Below are 19,094 nucleotides of genomic sequence, written 5' to 3' on the forward strand. Positions count from 1 at the left end.
GAATAGTTTGGTATAGTGTGCCTGTGTATACATGAATAAAATGCACGCTCTGTATGTGCTGCATGTCTGTTAGCAAACATTGATAGAGAGTAGTTAATTTCTCTTCACTGAAGAGATTAAGAAAGAACTGATTGTTTTAAAGCATCACTCTGTTTTCTTAGGTATCTTTAAATTTAAATATCAAAGCTATAAAAACATATCCAGTAAGCTTAATTTGGGATTTAAAAGATTGTTAAAATAATATTTGTTAAAAAATATTTGTTAAAATAATGTTTTTAGGGGAAGGGTGGGGGGAAGGATGAAAATTAAAGTGAATGGGAGCCCAGCTCAGAGAGTGGATTCTGCAGCCTGGAATAAAGTGCCTAAAGTCTCTATGGTGCAGTGGTAAAAGGACAGGATAAGAGGAGAATGTGGGAGAAGAAAGAGGTGACTCAGGAAGGTGACCTAACAGTGGAAACAGAGTTGTCATCTAGACCTAGCAAGTGAGGAATGCCAGGGGCCTACACCTGCCTCCCTCAAGGGCATACCTGAGCCAAGCTGATGTTATTTTGGAGGGAAAAATTGTTAAAAAGAATTTTAATACTGCTCATTGTCAGTGGAGATGATACAATTAGGAAGTCCTTTTGTGTCGAAGAGCTTTGTTGTGTGGTCCCCCTGTTAAGAGGAGTTGTTATCACTAGGAAACTGTAAAAATGGAATAAAAAAATGGAGTTGTTGAAAAGATAGGTTGAAGAAGCCAACAAGCATTTGGGGATCTCAGGGAAAGAAGTAAATGATGTAGTGGCATTGATAGACATAGTTATTATTTGTTGTTCCAGAAAAAAAATAAGTCTGAGTGAGAAGAGGATAGAATCCAGTGGGTAGCCTCAATATTTTGTTTCACAGTATTTATTTGACCATGGTATTAAACCAAAGGGGGTTTTCAAACATTTTTCAAGAGTTTACCTGAATTGTAATGCATTGCCTCTTGTTCTGCTGAGTGATATATAAATAGCTAATAATTTTAACTTAATTTAAAATTTATTAATAACTCTTTGGGACCAATGTTTTACAGCCTTTTTCTATTTTTATGCTGAGTGGAAGAGAAGAGACGAGTCTAGGGAGGAGGAGAGAGAATGTGAAAAAATACCTTAAGCTATTCTTGAATTATGGAAAAATACTATGCACTTTCCCACAGGAGTTCAAAAAGCTTATTTTAACTTTTTGAAAACTGCAAAAAAAACCCTGATAACTTTTGAAACTTGAAACAAAGTAGGCTTCTGAATTCTAGAGATTCAGAGCTTTGTTTGAACACAAATACCTGGCATCCAAATAAAGCCACATTTTAGTGAGCACAATTTCTGAGCAGAACCACTTACTCTTCCTTAGACTTTAGCAAATCATATTAATACTAGTCCCTATTTGTGAAAATGCGCTTACTGTTTGATTTGACTAGAGTACTCAAACAAAAAAAGTGCTGCTTAAATCATTTGCAGGTGGGAGATTTTTAGTTGTTTCTGTAAAGTACACACAGTAAATTCCTCCAAACCCCAATGATATATGAACATCTGCTGGTGGAAAACCAGAAACCCTAACATTTATATATTTTTATATATATATGTATGTATGTATGTATAAAGTTCCCCTGGGTTTGTCCAGTAGAAGTTAGACATAAAGATTTACTCACAGTTAGTAACACTGGAGCCAAAACAATCCAGCCTGGATAAATGATGATATGATAAATCTCAAATGGTAACTGTTTAATCGAAACTCACTATATTTCAGAAATTTCACCAGTTTTTCTTGCTGTTTGCATTTGCTATAGTTAAAAGTTGCTCAGTAAAAAAGAAAATGCTGACATTGCCCCTTCTCAGCTATTCCAGTTCTCTTTTTTCCCTTACCTCTAAAGCTTTCCAACCCAAAGGCACTTAAGTTGGATTCTTCTGTCATTTTCAGTTGTAGCTGTGATTAATAAGCATTTCTGCCTGCCCAGTCCTTGAATTTCAGACCAGTGAACTAATTTATTCTAGCAGCAGAGTGCACAGAGAAGTGAGAAGAGGAATTCAATAATGGGAATGGGCTCAGGATATCCTATGGGATTCAGTGTGGTGCCTGGAGCTGGGTTTGTCTGGGTACAGAGCCTGCGGCAGTGGCAGGTGAACAAGGCCTAACTGGGAGGTGATGGTGCAACCTGCCATTTTGGTAAATGCAATAACCAAAATGCAAATTAAGTCTGGGAGAGATGGTGCTGAGTGTTCTGTGGACTTAGGAGTCATGGAACCATAGAAAGATCATCTAATTCCAACCCCCCTGCCATTTGGGGTTCATCTGTACCAAGCAGCTAATGAAGAGTCAAATGAATATGAAGAAAAATTACTAAAATTATCAGTTGTTGCCCAGGTACTTGGTACATTTGAAAGACTTTATGTTTTGATGATTCCTTTAAATTTTTTTTATGATCAAGTCTAGGTGCACTGTGTCTATTATGATTGTTAAGCTGTTTTACCTGCCAGTGGCAAAAATTACTTTTGCTGTTTGCCAAAAATTTCTTATATTGTAATACAGAGTGGCGCTTCTCTTCTAGCATTAAATATGACTCTAACACATTTGGTTAAAGAATTTGAGATAATATTTGTTGTTTTTAATATAGATAAATAAGTTGTGTGTTCTACACATGTTAAAGATGTCTTCTTTATTATTTGGATTACTAGATTAAACATCAGTTATCTTACTATGTAGTTTAAATTCCCAGTGCTTCTGGGATAGATCTACTTACTGTTTGTGAATTATAATTACTTGCAACTATTCAACATATACAACTAAGAAAAGTCTGGTTTTGTCTCTAATATGATAAATGATCGGAAAATAAAGCCAGCAAGTGACAAAATTTTAGACAATAACTGTATATTTAAAATCCAGTATCAGAGAAGAATGACAAATAACTCAGGGCCCCATATTTAGCAGTGGTGGTTGAAGTACATAATCTTATACAGAGAAAACAGTATCTCTTTCCATGTTACAAATTACTGAATATGGAATATGTTGAAAATGTATTGATACCCTTAAAGCTTCAGAATTGGATTTCTGAAGATGGTGGTACTATGAAAACAAGAGATGATGCAATTTAAAAGGAGTAAAAAATAGCATTGTCCATCTTGTTAACATAATGATAGAATGAATGCATGTTGAAGCTCCTTGAAATTGCACTCTGTAGTTTTAAACATGTAAGTATTTGGTGACATACTATAAATATGATTAAAATAGTTTAAGCTCATTTATTTATCCTACAGCAGCCATGTTTTATGTGCTCCTGCCATTTTGTTGCCAGATAGAATTCTTAAATTTGTCCTTAATTTTAATTTTGATATTAAAATACTTTTAAAATCTGTGCCAGTATTTAGTTAGTATTAACTTTCCAAAACAAATTGGTAACACTTTTCCAGGTGATGGTAATTTTGGTGTTTTTTGTCCTTTATTGCAGGAGTGTTAGAAAAAACATGCTTTTATTCAAATGGAAGTGAGGGCCTCACAGTTAATGGTGACTTTGAAACGTCTCCTGATCTTTTGCCAAATATGGTTGAAAATAGTTCCGAGACTGATCCCATAGTAGATCTCAGCACTCAGCCCTCTTCTTGGACCACCACGCCTTTATCCCACGTTGACCAAATGAACAAGAACTCAAATATATTTAGAGAGTCTTTCCAGGAAAATTCCTTTGATCCCCCAACTCAAGCCACAGTGCTCAGTCATCAACCTGCCTCTGAAGCTGCTTTGGCAGAGGGCTCTGAAGACAGCACCCAGCTCTTTGCCACTGCAGAGGAAATGACGTTGTGGTCTACAGAGGCTTCTTTTAACAACACTGAGAGGATGACCACTCTGCCAATATTAAGTCCTACCCGTCCATCTGTGTCACAAAAAATGGATCAGAAAAAAAGTAAGTTTATATTTTATTTGGCTCTATGGTTCTGACCCAAAACTACAGAGCATACTATTGGCATGCTCCCCTATGTGTTTCTATGATGTCTAAGGAATGTGTGTCCCTTTCCATAATTTATTTTGTTGCGTACATTCCATCTTGCAATCAGCTGGTTTCTTATCAGAACATTTGTTCAACCTGTTAAGGAAGATGCTGTAAATTCTCTCAGTATGAAAACTTAAAATACATTCTTCAATTGGTGATAATCAGGCTTACCAAGCCTAGAAATGAGTTAGTGCACTTATAAATCTGTAGATTGTAAATTCTGTTTCTTTAAAACTATGCATGTGGCAAGTACATTCCTGATCTTGGCATGTAATTGCAGTTATAACTTTTTATGTCTTAATGGATAAATTCTTCTCTAATTTGAAGCAGGTTTTTTTGTGTTGCAATGAAGTTCTATTGGCATTTTTGAGAGAGAGTAACAACAATTAGCTGGGATCAGGACTTTTTTTTTTTACTGTGAAGGTAGGTGCATTTCATTAATGTCATAGTAAATGTTATTGATTCATCATGTTAGTGGTAGTGAAGAATTCCCTGATACTGCTTTGCTAATTGCTGAAACAAAAGGGTACCATATTGAAATGAATCCATTTCTCTGGAGCTGCTTACCATTCCTTTTTTCTTAATCCCACTGGAGCACAGAGCAAAACTTATTCGTAAGGTCATAGAGAAAATGTAATGTAAATCACTGATTTATCAGTATTTTCTTCTCTCCCCTAAACTATAGTGACTTCATTCATAAGCCATCTGAATGGTTCAGGCTTTTTGCAGGTTCTATTTGCTAAGTGATTTTTCTTATGTAGATTTCTCTCTTTTTCTTCCCCTGCACCCCAAACTCAGAATAAATGTATATAAATGGACACTTGAATCCTATTAGTGGTTAATTTATTTACTTCTTTTGGCAACTTGGCAAATTATCACTGTGCCAAGGAACAGCAAGAAATCATAATGTGCTACACTACAAATATTTTCATAATCATGTTTGAGATACCTGAAATTCCAGGAAGTATAGATGAAACAGTATAAAGCTCTTCTGTCTTTTCTTACTATGTTGGAATTAAACTCTTTTGAGATGCTTATAACATGTATATGTAATATGCACATTTGTATGGCACATGATATTTTTCCCTACTACAGTGGTAATGCAGGGACATCACTACAGTGACTCAGGACAGCCTTAGGTTTGGATTTCTAATCTTTTTGGTAATATACAGAGAAGCACTTCTAACACTTTCCAAGTATGTGTTCTATTCTGGTAAGTGCAGATCATTCCAACAGCAGTATGACTGCGTGTATATTCAGCAGGCATGACTACTTGGAATTCTATTGTGGCGTAGTATTTTCTGTGTAAAGAGAAAAGGACAAAATGTTTTCAAAGTCAAATTTGATATTCTACAAGATTTCTTAAAAACAACCCAAGAAACAAAACAACAAAAAAATCGCATCCCAAACTGAGATAACAAAAACCAAAACCCGGAGATGGTACGTTACTAATCAATAACCTCGCACTCTTTGATTCCACTTTCAAGTGTTTTGCTTATCCATATTCATGGGGACATTGTCTTATTTCTGTGTGTAGATTTAAAAAAAAAAAAAATTAAATATCCAGAAGAATTTGATCTCATAATAACTGTGTGTTCCCATGGCTCTCCAAGGCATGGAGGACTAGAAAGCAGGAGCTTTCTAGCACTGTCTTCTACTCACTTCCTTTCTTGTCCTGGCCTTTGCAAATTAACTCCTTATACTCATCTTTAGTCTCTTTGATCTTTTTTTTTTTCAACTAAGCTTTCTTCATGGAGAGATCCCTAAGGTAACACAGGACATGGTCTGATGTTCACAGGAAGTTCTTACGTATTCTGATGTGGAGGACAGTGAGATATAAATGAGTTTTGGAGCAGTGAAACTGCAATATTCTGTTGGAGTAAACATTTTTTTTTGGGACAAGTAAAACTTAAAGACCACATCAGATTAGTGGTAGTAGATGAAATTATTTCTCTCTTGCTTAGTGTCTGAATCCAGCTGTGAACATTATCACATACCTGAAGAAGAATGAGCTAGGGCTGGCTTGCTGAGACACTTGAACACTATGTGGTAGCAGATTCCAGTGATATGCAGTGAGTCCTGGTGAGCACTTGTTTGTCCTCCCATGAATTGATGTAATCACTTTTGAATCCATGTGAAACGGAGGTTTGAGTTTTTTAAGCGTATCTTGTAAGGAAATTAACCTCTAATGTGTGTCAGACTGATGTTCCATCATCATCAAGGCACACTAGCAGGTCATCCATCAGTCCAAGTTTCATCTGGTTCAAATGTGGAGAGGTGAATGCATTTCTGTTCATTTAGTAAGCATGTGTAACTTGGACTTTATGCTCATTTTATGCAGTACAATAAAAGATTAATGATATGTCATATGACATAGAGACTGCCAGTTCAAATCCAACCAGACAAAATTCTGTGAACACATTTGGACTGGCATTCATGTGGCTGTTAAGTTTTTGGTCGGATGCTAGTATTCCTAGTGCTGGATTTGCTTTACTGGTGGACCACAACTTCAGTAAAAGACATTAATAAGAGAAATTATAAATATTGTGACCATATGGTATTCAGTAAAGATTTGAAACTAACATAAGTAAGACATTGCTGAGTTACTAACTGGAGGGGAATTAAATTTGGCACATATGACATCAAGTACTTAAGAAATCCTTAAAGAAGAAGGAAGTTCTTTGGCAGAAATTCTAGCAAAGAATAGATTAGTGGGTAAATAGGAATGAATGATACAATGGCTCACAAATTTATTAGAAAGTTCTTTGAAGGCGACAGTGAAAATGCTGGTTAATACAACATACTTGGCTTTTCAAAATGCTGTTAACAAGAGTCTTCACCAAGAAATCTTACAGACCTCACAGACTATGCATTTGTTAAAATGCATAGGAGAAATAAGAATGAATGGCTAGGCTCCAGAGTGAAGAAGGTTGCTGGTGGAATCTTACAGACAGACAGTGTTTTCTGATCAGGGAAAACAGAAAATAGTCAACTAATAACATTTTTGCTAATACAGATTTAGCTTCCTAAAATGAGTAGCTGGGAATCACATAAAGGTTTCATAGTGGAAACGGTGACTGATAAAATGTTTAAATGACTGTGCCAATAGATGCAAAAGAATGCTGGACAGTGGGAAACAATGCAAACTCTATCAAATACAATGCTGGACTTTCAGCTAGTGTTGCGACCAAAATAAGGACCTGATGGTTTGCTGCAGTCAGCATTCTGTCTCCATGAGAATCCTCATCATGAAGTCTACCAAGAACAAAATAGAAAGTCCTGCCACGTCTGTGTAACTTAAGAAAGATAGCAGTTGAATTGGAAAAGGCAAATAGCAGGCAATCAGACCAATAGAGACATGGAAAGACTTAGATGTGGGAGGCACTAAATAGAAGGAAGACACTGTTTCCTTCTGGAAGACAGCTGGCTTGTTAGTAAGTTGTTGTGGGGGATAGTCAGATAGTTGTTGTGGGTGAAATAGAACAGTTACTCAAGTGTTTTTCATTATATGAGGAGTTGCCTTTTTTTTTTCTTTTTTTCTTTTTTCTCGTATCAGGCAGTAAGCTAAAAAAAAAGACCTCATGGACTTACTGCCACCGGATGATGGGAAAACCAGAAAGTATGGAAATGCTTGTGAGTTGGTCTGTTGGGGCTCGTAGAAACAATAGTCCATTGGAAACTTCTGACTTCTGAAGGTTCAAGATTTTATGTTGCCAGAAGTTGTTGTTATAGTCCTAGGTGGTTGTTCCTTATATTTGCCCAATATTACTATAATTTTTCTTGAATATATAATGGTGACCACTACAAAAAGTCAGCTTCTGAGTTAAATGTATCCTGTGTTACCTCTCTGTTGGGAAGCAAGTGAAGGAATATGTTTTTCCTATTGAGGTATTTGAGTTTGTGTCTCTTCATATCTAAATATTTTCTGGAGGCATAGACCATGGTCCCAAGTCATGAGGACAGCTCACTGGAGAGTTTTCTGATAGCAAAACCATCAGGATGGGAGTCAGGTGAATCAATAGGTTCTGTAGTGTTTATTCATAGAGTTTAGAAGTATATGCAGTAATATTCTACTCATCTGTCAATCAATGCTTAAAAGAAAAAAGACCACATTTTAAATAGTAACTATTAAAAAGAATAAAACATGGTTTCCCAAGGAAATATTAATACAATTTATTGCTACTTTTCTCTTGGAAATAAAAGCTGACTGCACTGAGGCAGTAAAGCGGGAGACTTGATTGAGATGAAGCATGACTCCCTGTTTTGTAATACTAATGATTGGGGAGACAGAAGTAGAGAGAGCGAGGGCTGACCTTCTTCCTAGAAAAACATCCTGTAGATGAATGGAATATACACTGGGACAGGAAGTATTAGTATCTGATTTTTTTCTTCCATTCACTGGTGTATTTGCATTTGTATATTTAATACTGCTTTTTCTTTGTGCCAAGTCTCCCGTAGATCTCCGCTAGCAGACAGTCTCGTAGCACCTCTGCCATTTCACAGAAGCAGTTTCAGTGGAGAACTATACCGGTGGCCAGATCCTAACGTGAAAAGTAACACGGCCAAGTTTGATCCTCAGCCATGCCCATCCATAGGGGCATCCCCGCGGCCCGGCCGGCGGTGAGGGGCGGTGAGGGCCGGACGCGCCCCTCAGCACGGCCCGACCGCCGCTGCGGGGCCCGGCCGCGCTCCTGCCCCGCGCCGCCGGCAGAGGGCGCCGCGAACGCGAGTCCCGCGCGGCCGGAGCGGGGCAGGAGTGTGAGAGGAGCGGGGCCTGGAACGGGGCAGGAGTGGGGCAGAAGTGGGGCCTGGAACGGGGCAGGAGTGCGACCGGAGAGGGGCCTGGAGCGGGGCAGAAGCCGAGGCGGAGAGGGGCAGGATCGGGGCAGCGGGCGCTCCCGGGCAGCGAAACACGGTCAGTTGCGCAAGTGCGGAGGAGGGTGGACGCCCCCCGAGCCCTAAACGATTGCTTCAAGGAATAAAAAGTGGAAAAGTCTTCTCGTAAAAGCGAGTCCCTGTCTCAAAAGTTTCAGAAAGCGCAGGTGTTTAAAAAAGCACAGGATTTATGGTTGCTTGCTTGCATCCAAGGAACCTTGGGTCTTTTCACCTTTCTAACGCATCTTTGAAACGGAACGGCTTCGTTTCTTTGCAGTCCTTCACTCAGCTCACTTCACTCACTTCACTTGATGTTACCCTGATTCTTTTATCACTCAACTATGTTCAATTTATAAATGAAATAGATCTCTTTGTCACTACACAGCGTTTCTTATTATGTCTTTGGGGTTCTGCCACTATTAGAATTCTACTACAAAGAATTTTGTGTTCTCCCAGAACTACTACAGAGAGGGTCTAGCTCACCTTTCTGTTTGGTAGGAAGGAGCAATATGAAAACCACGATGGGGATAGCTGGACATAATTTGTCACGAGTGATGCAGAAACAAGAAATTCCATGTCTCTCTATCTCAACCTTGTGCTTCTCATACTAAATCAGTTTTTCCTGCTGAAGCTAAGGTATCCAGTAACTGCATCCCAAGTCAGTCCATGAGCTTGAGTCTCCCTAATCCCCAGTATTTCCAGCAGCAATCTAATAAATCATTTTGTCTTTTAGCTCAATTTTTGTTTAATTACTCCTACAAGTTGGAGTAGACTCAGTTGTGTAAGGAGTAACAGCAGCCCTGGACCCATGGTAGATTTTTAGGGTATTCTTGTCCTCAAAAATAAAAAAAGAATTCAAGATGTTGTTAAAACATTATTTTCTCTTGAACGGGAAATGGTTTTGGTTTTTCAGATTGGCACAGAAGAACATAAGCAGTGTCCTAATTATAAGGGCAGGAATTTAGCCACTCAAATGTATCTTTGCCATGCAAATGCAAGCATGATTAGACTAATACGGTAATTATTAATTTTGTTGGTGCTTGAGTCCATGCTTGAGAGTGTTTTCTCTTCAAGCAGTACAGTCTGTTTCATTACCTCACTTATACCTGAATTTTCTCTCAGAGTTAAAGACAGTGAAAAAAGCTGCCTTAAAATTTGGCAATACAGTTCTCATTTAAAATTTTTTTCACTAGTCAAAAGAATCAAAATTCTGCTTTTCTTCCTTTGAAGAAATTTGAAATTGTATTTGCATTTCACAAGGCAAAATTAGTAAGCTGAGAGAAACGTGGATTTTCACAAAATTCATTCTCAAGAACCTGGTTTTCATCAGTTTTACCATTGCTGTTTTTTATGAGTACATGAGCCATAGCTTGGAAAGGAAACTGAAGTTTCTGACATGTGAAATATATTAGCTGAAATCCAAAGGATTCTTAAAAGCCATTATATTTAATATATAGAGCAATTTTTCTTTACCATTTATGCTTATAAGGGAAAAAAAGCTTGCTAGCTTTTATCACCTGGTGTGTTACTGTTGTCAGGTAACTGCAAGTTTGCCAAAAACTTCAGATGCTTGTATGAAAATTGTAATGATATTGTTAACATTGTCATACATTTACCTCTAGCTAAGCTTGTGATTTCAATTCTCTTTAATAAATTTGTGGCTCATTATTGCAGTTCTTCTGTTTGTAGTTCATCTCTTCAAATTCAGTCTGATGAAACAATGTCCCATGTAAGATATCTAATAGACTTCAAATATTTGTTAGGATTAATATTGCAGTAAGTTCTGTGAATAACTAACACACCCTCCTTGAAGTTCCATGTATCTTTACTCTTTGGCCTTTCAGTGGTTTCATTTAGAGTGAGAGATTCCCACTTCTGCTCAGCTTTGGAAATAAAATCAGCTTTGTTTGAGTTTAAATGATGTGTGCTTCTGGAGTTGAGGATGTGTGTTCCTTTAAAACTTGAAAGAATGGAAGTTTTTCAGCTTTATGCGTGTTTTACATTCATCATGGGTTTTTATACTTTGTTTGCATGTCAAACAGATGTTTGTTGTCAAACTGAATCATGAATTGACCAAGAGGCTAAGCAAGACATCACATGTTTAGTGAAACTTTCAAGGATGGTAACAATGAAGCAAGGCATATCTGAAGATAATTGTTCGAGAGTTGCAGGCTATGGCTTTTGTTTCAGACCCATCAGGTTGTCTGAAACTATTTAAAATGTATTTGTGTGGCTATTTCAACAAAAAGATGATGATAATATATTTTTTTCTGTTCTATATTGTGATTGATCACTTTGTTTCCAAAGGTACACCTTACATCTGGTAGCAGTATGTGATTTTATGATTGATTGAATCCTTTTCCTTGATTGAATCCTTTTCCTTGGGTATTTCCAAGACTCAAAGTCAGGGATGACAGCATGCTGGCAGCAACCTCACTTGGAGCAGAAAATTAGGTGGAGACCTCCAAAGGACTCTTTCTATCAATAGTTCTGTGATTCTAGGGTATAAAAAAATTGGGAGTACAACATGAACATTTTACATGGTTGAAAAAAGTTTAACATTGCTGCTGGTTTAATGATATTTAAGATAATCCTAATTTTCATGGGGAAACTTGTCATTTCTCTCCAGCTGAAACAGGCAATTGAACAATGAGCTATAAGAGAGAGCATTGAAGGAAGCTATTGATATTTATTAGTGGATTTATTTGAAAGAACAAAATGGACTTTCCATTCTGCGAAAAGCAGTTTAAGGACAAGGATTTAAAAATCTCAGTTTGCACAAGCAACTTTTAGGGATCATGTTCCAAAAATTTAAATACAACCTGAACTGACATAAAGCTGGAGGAAACTTAATCATGTTAAGCTCTTAAACATTTTCCTTTTGCACACTAAAATATAGGGTTGTTTTTGACCTCTAATTTCTCAGGCTGAGAAAGTTTTTCAGAATTCTTCTTTGTTCACACAGCAAAAACTGGAACATTAAAGAATAACTGCATTGTGTAGCCAGCTAGGGTTGTCTGCAAACAGAAGCATTCTGACTGTAGAGGTAGAAAAGGAATTAGACCTTCACTGAATATTTAAAAAATGCAATGCTTAAAAGAAACTTCCAGTGTTATAAACAGGAGAATCAGTAGCAGTTGGATAAAGAAATGGCCAGGGAAGTTGCATCTCATGTCCTGCAAAATGGGCTATCAAATTGAGAAGATCTAGGCTGCAGTATTTCTGGCTAACACAATCAATCTTAGAGATAATGACAATGCTATAACAAAACAAACACATACATACCTCTGAAAAATATAGTTGTGGGAATTTCCCATAGGGAAAACAATTAATTTATTGGCCTGATCAATCTTAGTTTTCCAGGGCTTTGAAGATCAGCACCCAGATCTAAAACTTCCCCAGTGAATTTCCACATAGGAAGCTGCAGGTTGCAAAGCATATTTTATGTGTACTGCAGTGTTTTTCTTTTCAAGTGTGAGGTGCTGTATTGTGCTCTTAGGTTCTAGACAGATTCTGCAGGGAGGAGTTTGCTGTGTTAGTTTTATCTGAAACTGAGTTAGGTATAATTATCACTGTGAGATGTACTTGGGAAAAAGGCGCCTAATTTCTTATTAAATAGATCAGAAGAGTGGCTATCCTAGAAAGGTAATTAACCAGAAAGAGCTGGACAGCTCAGGCACAGCCTATTTTTGTGCTGACCTATTCATAACCTAAACTATTTAAGTCTTTTAGAAAAGCACTGTGGGTTTTTTGTTTTGTTTTGAACATAATAGTATTGGTACATAATTAAATGTTGTCAGTCAAACTAGCATTTGTTTTCACTTATTGAAAACATGTTTGTTAGAAAAACCCACAAAAAACCCCAACCAAAAACATCTGGATGCCTGCCTGGTTCCAGTGGAGGCTACCATTTTTTATCCCCCCGTTTTTAAAAAAGCCCTATCAAGAAGGGGTAAAGTCATGCACATGTTTCAGAAGAATATCAAAATCCTGTCCAACTTAATGTACCATGGAAAGTAGCCTATAATGATAAATCTAAGTGTAAAATTAATTTAAATGTTTGCCTTAATGGCAGGCTCTTAGAAATATGTCTCCAATTTCACTAAAGAATTCTGTAATTAGGAAATGACTAATCAAAATACCAGATCTGGAACACAGGCCTGCTTGCAGGGGGGTAAATGTTCAGCCTCAGCTTTGGGTCTTGAGCTTACCTGTTCTCAGCTGTGCCTGCCCAAGGGATTAAAAAGTATGTGCTTCAGCCTAGAAGAGCAGCATCTGGAAGTAACTTGCTGACAGATGTGGGGCTCCAAAAAATGAAGTGACTTGATGAAGTGTCCAGCCTTTTGTAATGTTCTTTGGTCAAGAGAATAGCTGAGTTAGAATTTAAGACTTGCTCTGAGCAATGAGTGTCTGGGGCAGACTGGGTGTGGTGTTCCACTCTAAAGCAGCTGGTACAGATTGCTTTAAAAAAATTATTATGATAACACTTCACCTCTGATCTAAAATATGAGTTGTGTTTCCCTCATGGGTAATCCACTCCATACCTGGGAGATAATGAATTGTTTTTCTCTCTGCTGCAGGTGGTCAGTAGCCTTACCGCCTCTCCCTCTGGTACCTTGTGGAGCACAAGGGGGAGTTGACAATCTCTAATTCCTTTCAAATTGTATAATTCATTAGCTGAATGAAATTAAATGCAGACCATTTGTTCTCAGCTACTCCTGGTGCCTGACTTGTGTTTCAGATCCATGGATGGGATTTGCTGTTCTATAGTTTGTTTTCCTCTTCCCCACATAAACTATTATGAGTCAGATGGGCTTCATTTAAAGGTTGGTGATACTGACAAAGTGTCCCCATTCCCTTTGCTCTGAACCATACTGTGCTGCATGCTTTTTATGGCATTTGTTTGCTCAGTGAGCTGACTCAGCTGTAACACTGGCTAAGTTAGCTCTTGGTTGCTTTGACACAGAAGTTGTTTCAAAGGAAATGGCAAGCACACATGGTTGAGAGGAAGCAGTATGGTACCATTGCATCAGTTCAATTGTCTTATGAAATGTGTTTTCTGGTTGTGTCAGTTGACTTGAGAAAAGCCATGACCTTCTGTTGGAGACTTACTTGAGAAGTACCTTGCTTCTATCTTTAGGCTACCATCACTGTTTTTGAGCCCTCAGGAGACAGGAATTTGTCAAATATCTACCCACATGTAAATGTAACCAACTTACTACTGCTTATATTCAGATTATGTCTTTGTGCTGTAATAAGGCTGTATAAATGCACTCCTCTTAAGCCTTTCTTTAGGGACTAAAACATTACACATTTCATGTGTAAATTGCTTCTGATAATTTCCCAAAGGATCATTTATGCGTAAAATATCACCTAAAATAAAAGCTATTAGTGCTTTTATGTAAGTGCTTCTTAGTAATCCATGTTTCCATTTTGTAGTATACTGTAGAGGATCTCTGTTCTAGCAAATGAGAAATGCTTATTTTTCACAGCTAGAATAGGGACTTCTTCTACATTGTTTTCCATCCCTTCATCATTTTTACATTTTGGTAATGGGGATATTGCTGTTTGCACACACTTCTGCTTTTGTATTATCTACAGACACAGTATTTACCAAAGGTTTATTGGCTGTGGTAGCCCTCTTGAATGAGAAATCCTGGTCAACCCCACAATTTTGTTCTTGTCAAGAGAGGCTATTAGAAATGGGGACCTTGCTGTTGACAGTTGTTTGTAATATTGTACTTTACACCAGAGTATGGTGTTAATTTGTCTTTTCCTTCACTTTGTCAATGCTTAATGGATGCTTTTAGGTATTTCCACGATACAACTAAATAGTTTGTCAGTTGCAAAGGAAACGAGAAGTATCATGGAATGGTGATACTGTCACCAGTGGGTTTGTTTTTCTGTGTGGATGTTACAAATTTTGGTAGTGATAAAGCATCCCCTTACTGTTTAGTGGATTTTTTTAACAGAGCAGGTATAAATGGGAGACAGCAACAAAGCAAACACTGGTATCTTGATTTCTTTTGGCAAATAACTGTGCGGTAGTGGTTGGCATCAGTTTAGAGAAAGATAGCTGTTGAATAATTTACTTTTCACTAAGTCACCATCTTTAAAAATTAGAGATTAATTTTAATCTTGAAACTACAGCTTTTTATGCTATTTTTAGAAGGTGAATATATAATAAAGGAATGATTTAGTTCTCTAAGAGGACCTGGGCTTTAGTTATAAGATAATGAAACATGTTGCTTGATATACATCAGTAAGGAAACCTTAAGAAATAAATGCTTTTGAACAGTGTGATTTGTATTTTATAAGCTTCTTACTGACTAGAACTTCTTTTTAATTCGTGGTATCATTATTGAAATGACTCCTATGAAATTATCATTCAATACTTATTTAATAGAGTTGCAGAAATGAATTGTGTCTATTATTCTAGAAGAAGTTTTGAGCTAATCAGAACAGTTGACATGTATTTTGTACATGATGTTTCTTTTTAAGCATCAGTATAAGTGGAATTTTAAAATACTGTTTTAATTTTGTGCAAATGTACCTGAATAAATACAGAAGGACTATGTGCAATTGAAGAGAATCCTAGCAGGAACCACAGATGGGGGGTTCAGCTCTTCTTCATTCATTGTGTTTATTCAATTTCTTTCACTCTACTTCCCTTGTCATGAAGAATTTGGAACCTTCTTCATTTACAGACGTCTCTTTAGCAAATTTTTTATTTTTCTAGTGTTATGGTGACAGTGTGTCTTGGTTCACATTAAATCTCAAGGAGCTACAGACGTCAAGAGAGTGACATCTTTAAAAAGGGAAGGCAACTATTCAGAACAACACTTGAGCATATGCTAACTTCATTCCTATTCAGACAGCACTTCAGCACATGCTTAAAAGATGCTCTAAGTAGAGAAGCTGTCTAGCCTCAAGATTAAAATTCAAAATAACCTGAAGTATAGCTTTTAAAAAGTCATTTGGCATATACCTCCCCTGTTAATTTGAATAGGGTCTGCTGGTGCTCTGAAATTATGAAAAAAATTGTTCATATAGTCTATGGCTAACTTTTATCCCTAGATGTAAGGATCTAAAGAGTTTTAAGCAGTTTATTCCGTCAGGATCTTGAGAACAGTGCTAAACTTAAAAATTCCCTTTATTACCCATGGTCTGACAGAGAGGTTCTGTAACTTTTCACAAATGTCTCGCTTCTGTTTTGAGGCATCCAAGTAATGCTTACTAAAATAGTGCACTTCTAATGAGATAGATGCCTTCCAGAGTTAGATGTCTCATTTTGGATATACAATGAAAGATGTTGCATCTTGGTATGTCAATCTCAAATATTCAGTTAGTGATTCAAAATGTATAGGAAAATAAAATTAGGAACAGTCTTTGTAATGCTTTCGTTAGTATCTGTAATTTTAACTGCATGTAAAACACGTGTGATTCATTTAGATAGACTGAATTTTGGTAGGATGACAAGGCAGTCTGATTTAAACAAGTGTTTAATTTGTTATTTAGATAAAGGTACATTTGCAGTATTTGTGTTCTAAGTGTTTCAGCATTCCATGAGGGGAAAAAAAAGAAACTGAGGCTCAAGGGACATAAAAGTGTATTGGTTTTTTAGAACTAAGAGATTGGTCCAAAAAATGCACCCCAGTGACTAAAGATTTAAATAGGCTGAAATTATATGTAGCCAAATAGCTTACACCCTTGTAAGTATTTTTAAAATTCTTGTGTAAATATTTTTCAAAAATCTTACCTAGACCATAAATCATTAAGTGCAGAAAAGTTGGATGAAATCCAAGTAGCAGAAAATAACAAAGCATCACAAGCAAGGTGGGATGTGTTGAAGAGTTAATTGCAGTCATGATTGAAAAGGTAATATGCACTTGTTATATGTCATAATTGTTAGATCATTTCTGAGATCTTGGGTGGAGAAGAAAGTATACAAATAGGGATATAAAAGGTATATCTGAAAATAAGAGTTGCATTAACAATACAAGGTTGTAGGAATTATAGGATGAAGCTGATATTGCAATACAGAAATTGAAAAGAAGGTAAAGGTGAAATACAAAAGGAAATATAATCACTCGGGTGGTTATGTTGTATAAACAGTAATTTCCACTGTGTCCAGAATAAAAGAGACTCTGGGGGGGGAGACAGCAGGGGTCTCCAATAGATGGGAAGAATCATTCAGGCACTGAAGAGGTGAAATTTTCAAAGAAATGAAATGCTTTCATTATCTCACTATTTATGATGGCAAATTCAGGACAGATGCCTAAAAGATAAGCATTTTTAGGAGTCTTGAAGGGGAAATATTAAAGGAAAGCAGAAAAAATAATTAAAAAAATAAAAGAAGGATCTTTAACTATCTGATTTAAAAGCAAAGCCAAGTGAACTGGATCCAAACTGAAAGTATGAAGAAAATTATGACTGACTTACATTGACTGGTATATTTTGAGTAGTATGGCAAAACTCTCTGTGATGTTTCCTTATTGACTTTTAAACATGACTCAAACCACGTCCTGACACCAACAGCTGCAGATTCACCAACAGAGTGCTTTTTAGAGGGATTGAGAGTTTTAGACTGGAGGAAATAGTAAAAATGATACAGAGATGTTGATTAGGCTTGAAAAAAATTGAAGTCTAGATTTTTTTAAGCTATTTCCTTCCACAGTTTAATTTTGGTTTTCTGTCCATGTAAAGTTTTCCTTTGATTTATATTCTTATATAGTCAATATAACCGAGACTCATGAGAGTCTTTAACCTGTGGTGGGAATTATCCAAATGATCTAAATCTGTTACTCCATCTTTGATGTGTCCCTGTCCTTGCTTCTGTCTAGCCTTCCATACAGAAAGGTGACCTATAATTTCCCCTATTTTCTATCAGGTGCAAAACAAACCCAGGAAAAATTAATTGAAAGATTGCCAATTAAAACCAGAACTGGATGGTGAGAAAAAAATATAAGAACTAAAACACTTTCCCTCATCCTACCCTTCTTTCACAGGCTCAACTTCACTCCTTCATTTCCAACTCCTGTACCTCCTGCCTACTGTGAGTGGCACGGGAGGATGGGGAATGGCGTTGTGATCAGTCTGTAAGACTTCCACTCTGCTGCTTCTTACTCATCTCAATTTTCCCTGCTTCAGTGCTGGATCTCTTCATGGTCTGCAGTCCTTCCAGAGCAGATCCTCTGTGGGCCCTCTGGATGGGTTGCAGTTCCTCAGGATAAGCCTTCTTCAGCACTGGTCCTTCACAGGTTGCAGTTCCTGCAGGGCATGGCCACCTGCTCTGGCGCGGAGCCCTCATCAAGCTGCAGGGTAACTGCTCCATTCCAGCTCCCTTCCATGGGCTGCAGAAGAAATTCCTGCTGTGGTGCCTGAAGAGCCTTTTCCCCTTCTGCCCTCAGCTCAGTGGTACAGGATTCTTTCTCACACTTCTGTTTTCCTCACTCAGTCCCAGTGCAGAATTTGGCTCTCCCAGCGGTGCTGCCCTCACAGCTGTGCCCTGTGGTCACCTGCTGGGTGCCAGCTGAAGCCATCCATGTCTGCCATGGGGCAGCTCTGGCCTCTTGTCACAGACTCCAGCCTGTGAACCCCCATTGTCACCTGCACCTGGTACTGAGAAAGCTGAGAAAAACAGGCAGGTTTTACACTAAATTGCGTAAGAGGCAGCAAAACCCAGAGAAATAAAGTGAGTAAAGGGAGAGATATTATATCTAAATTTTATTTTAATTGTAAATAAAATAAATTCTGGAGGAAACCTCCACCATTTCAATTAGTAGGAAGAGCACTATTTGGGTACTCTTTAGACCCTTGGAAAAGTACACTTAAGTTCAGGATAACAGATCTCAAGGTATTTAAGAAACTAATTCTATGGTAGTAGACTACTAAAATCAAATCAGTAGGGGTATCATACTCAAAAATTTTAACACTCCAAGAAAAACAAGGTCTGAAGAAATGGATAGTTTTAATTACAACACCTGATACAGAGAGAATGAAGTACTGTTAGCATTTCTGTCAAAGGGAAATTTAGCCAGTAAAGGGTAATGGTTTACAAGGATCTTGTGGCCTTGGTGGTTACTGCAATGGTTAAAACATATCACATCACCCTCCAGCCACAAGATTTCACTGTACTAACTCTTGTTTTGTCTTTCAGCAGCTCAGATCTTAACCTCCAGTTTCTGTCACTGCACTGCCCCACCCCTTCTCCTCTGTT

The 19,094-nt window shown here is 37.4% G+C and overlaps 1 protein-coding gene across 1 annotated transcript in view; it reads left to right on the forward strand.

The window, feature by feature from the left end:
• CORIN (corin, serine peptidase) overlaps nucleotides 1-19,094 on the forward strand; it is a 111,796-nt gene that overhangs the window by 20,174 nt on the left and 72,528 nt on the right. The window contains 1 exon segment of the mRNA XM_071432447.1: nucleotides 3,461-3,913. Within this exon segment, the coding sequence (XP_071288548.1) occupies nucleotides 3,461-3,913 (453 nt within the window).

Source organism: Agelaius tricolor, unplaced genomic scaffold (assembly GCF_023055355.1).
Source record: "Agelaius tricolor isolate 1412-34295 unplaced genomic scaffold, bAgeTri1.0.p SCAF_8, whole genome shotgun sequence".
Taxonomy (NCBI): domain Eukaryota; kingdom Metazoa; phylum Chordata; class Aves; order Passeriformes; family Icteridae; genus Agelaius; species Agelaius tricolor.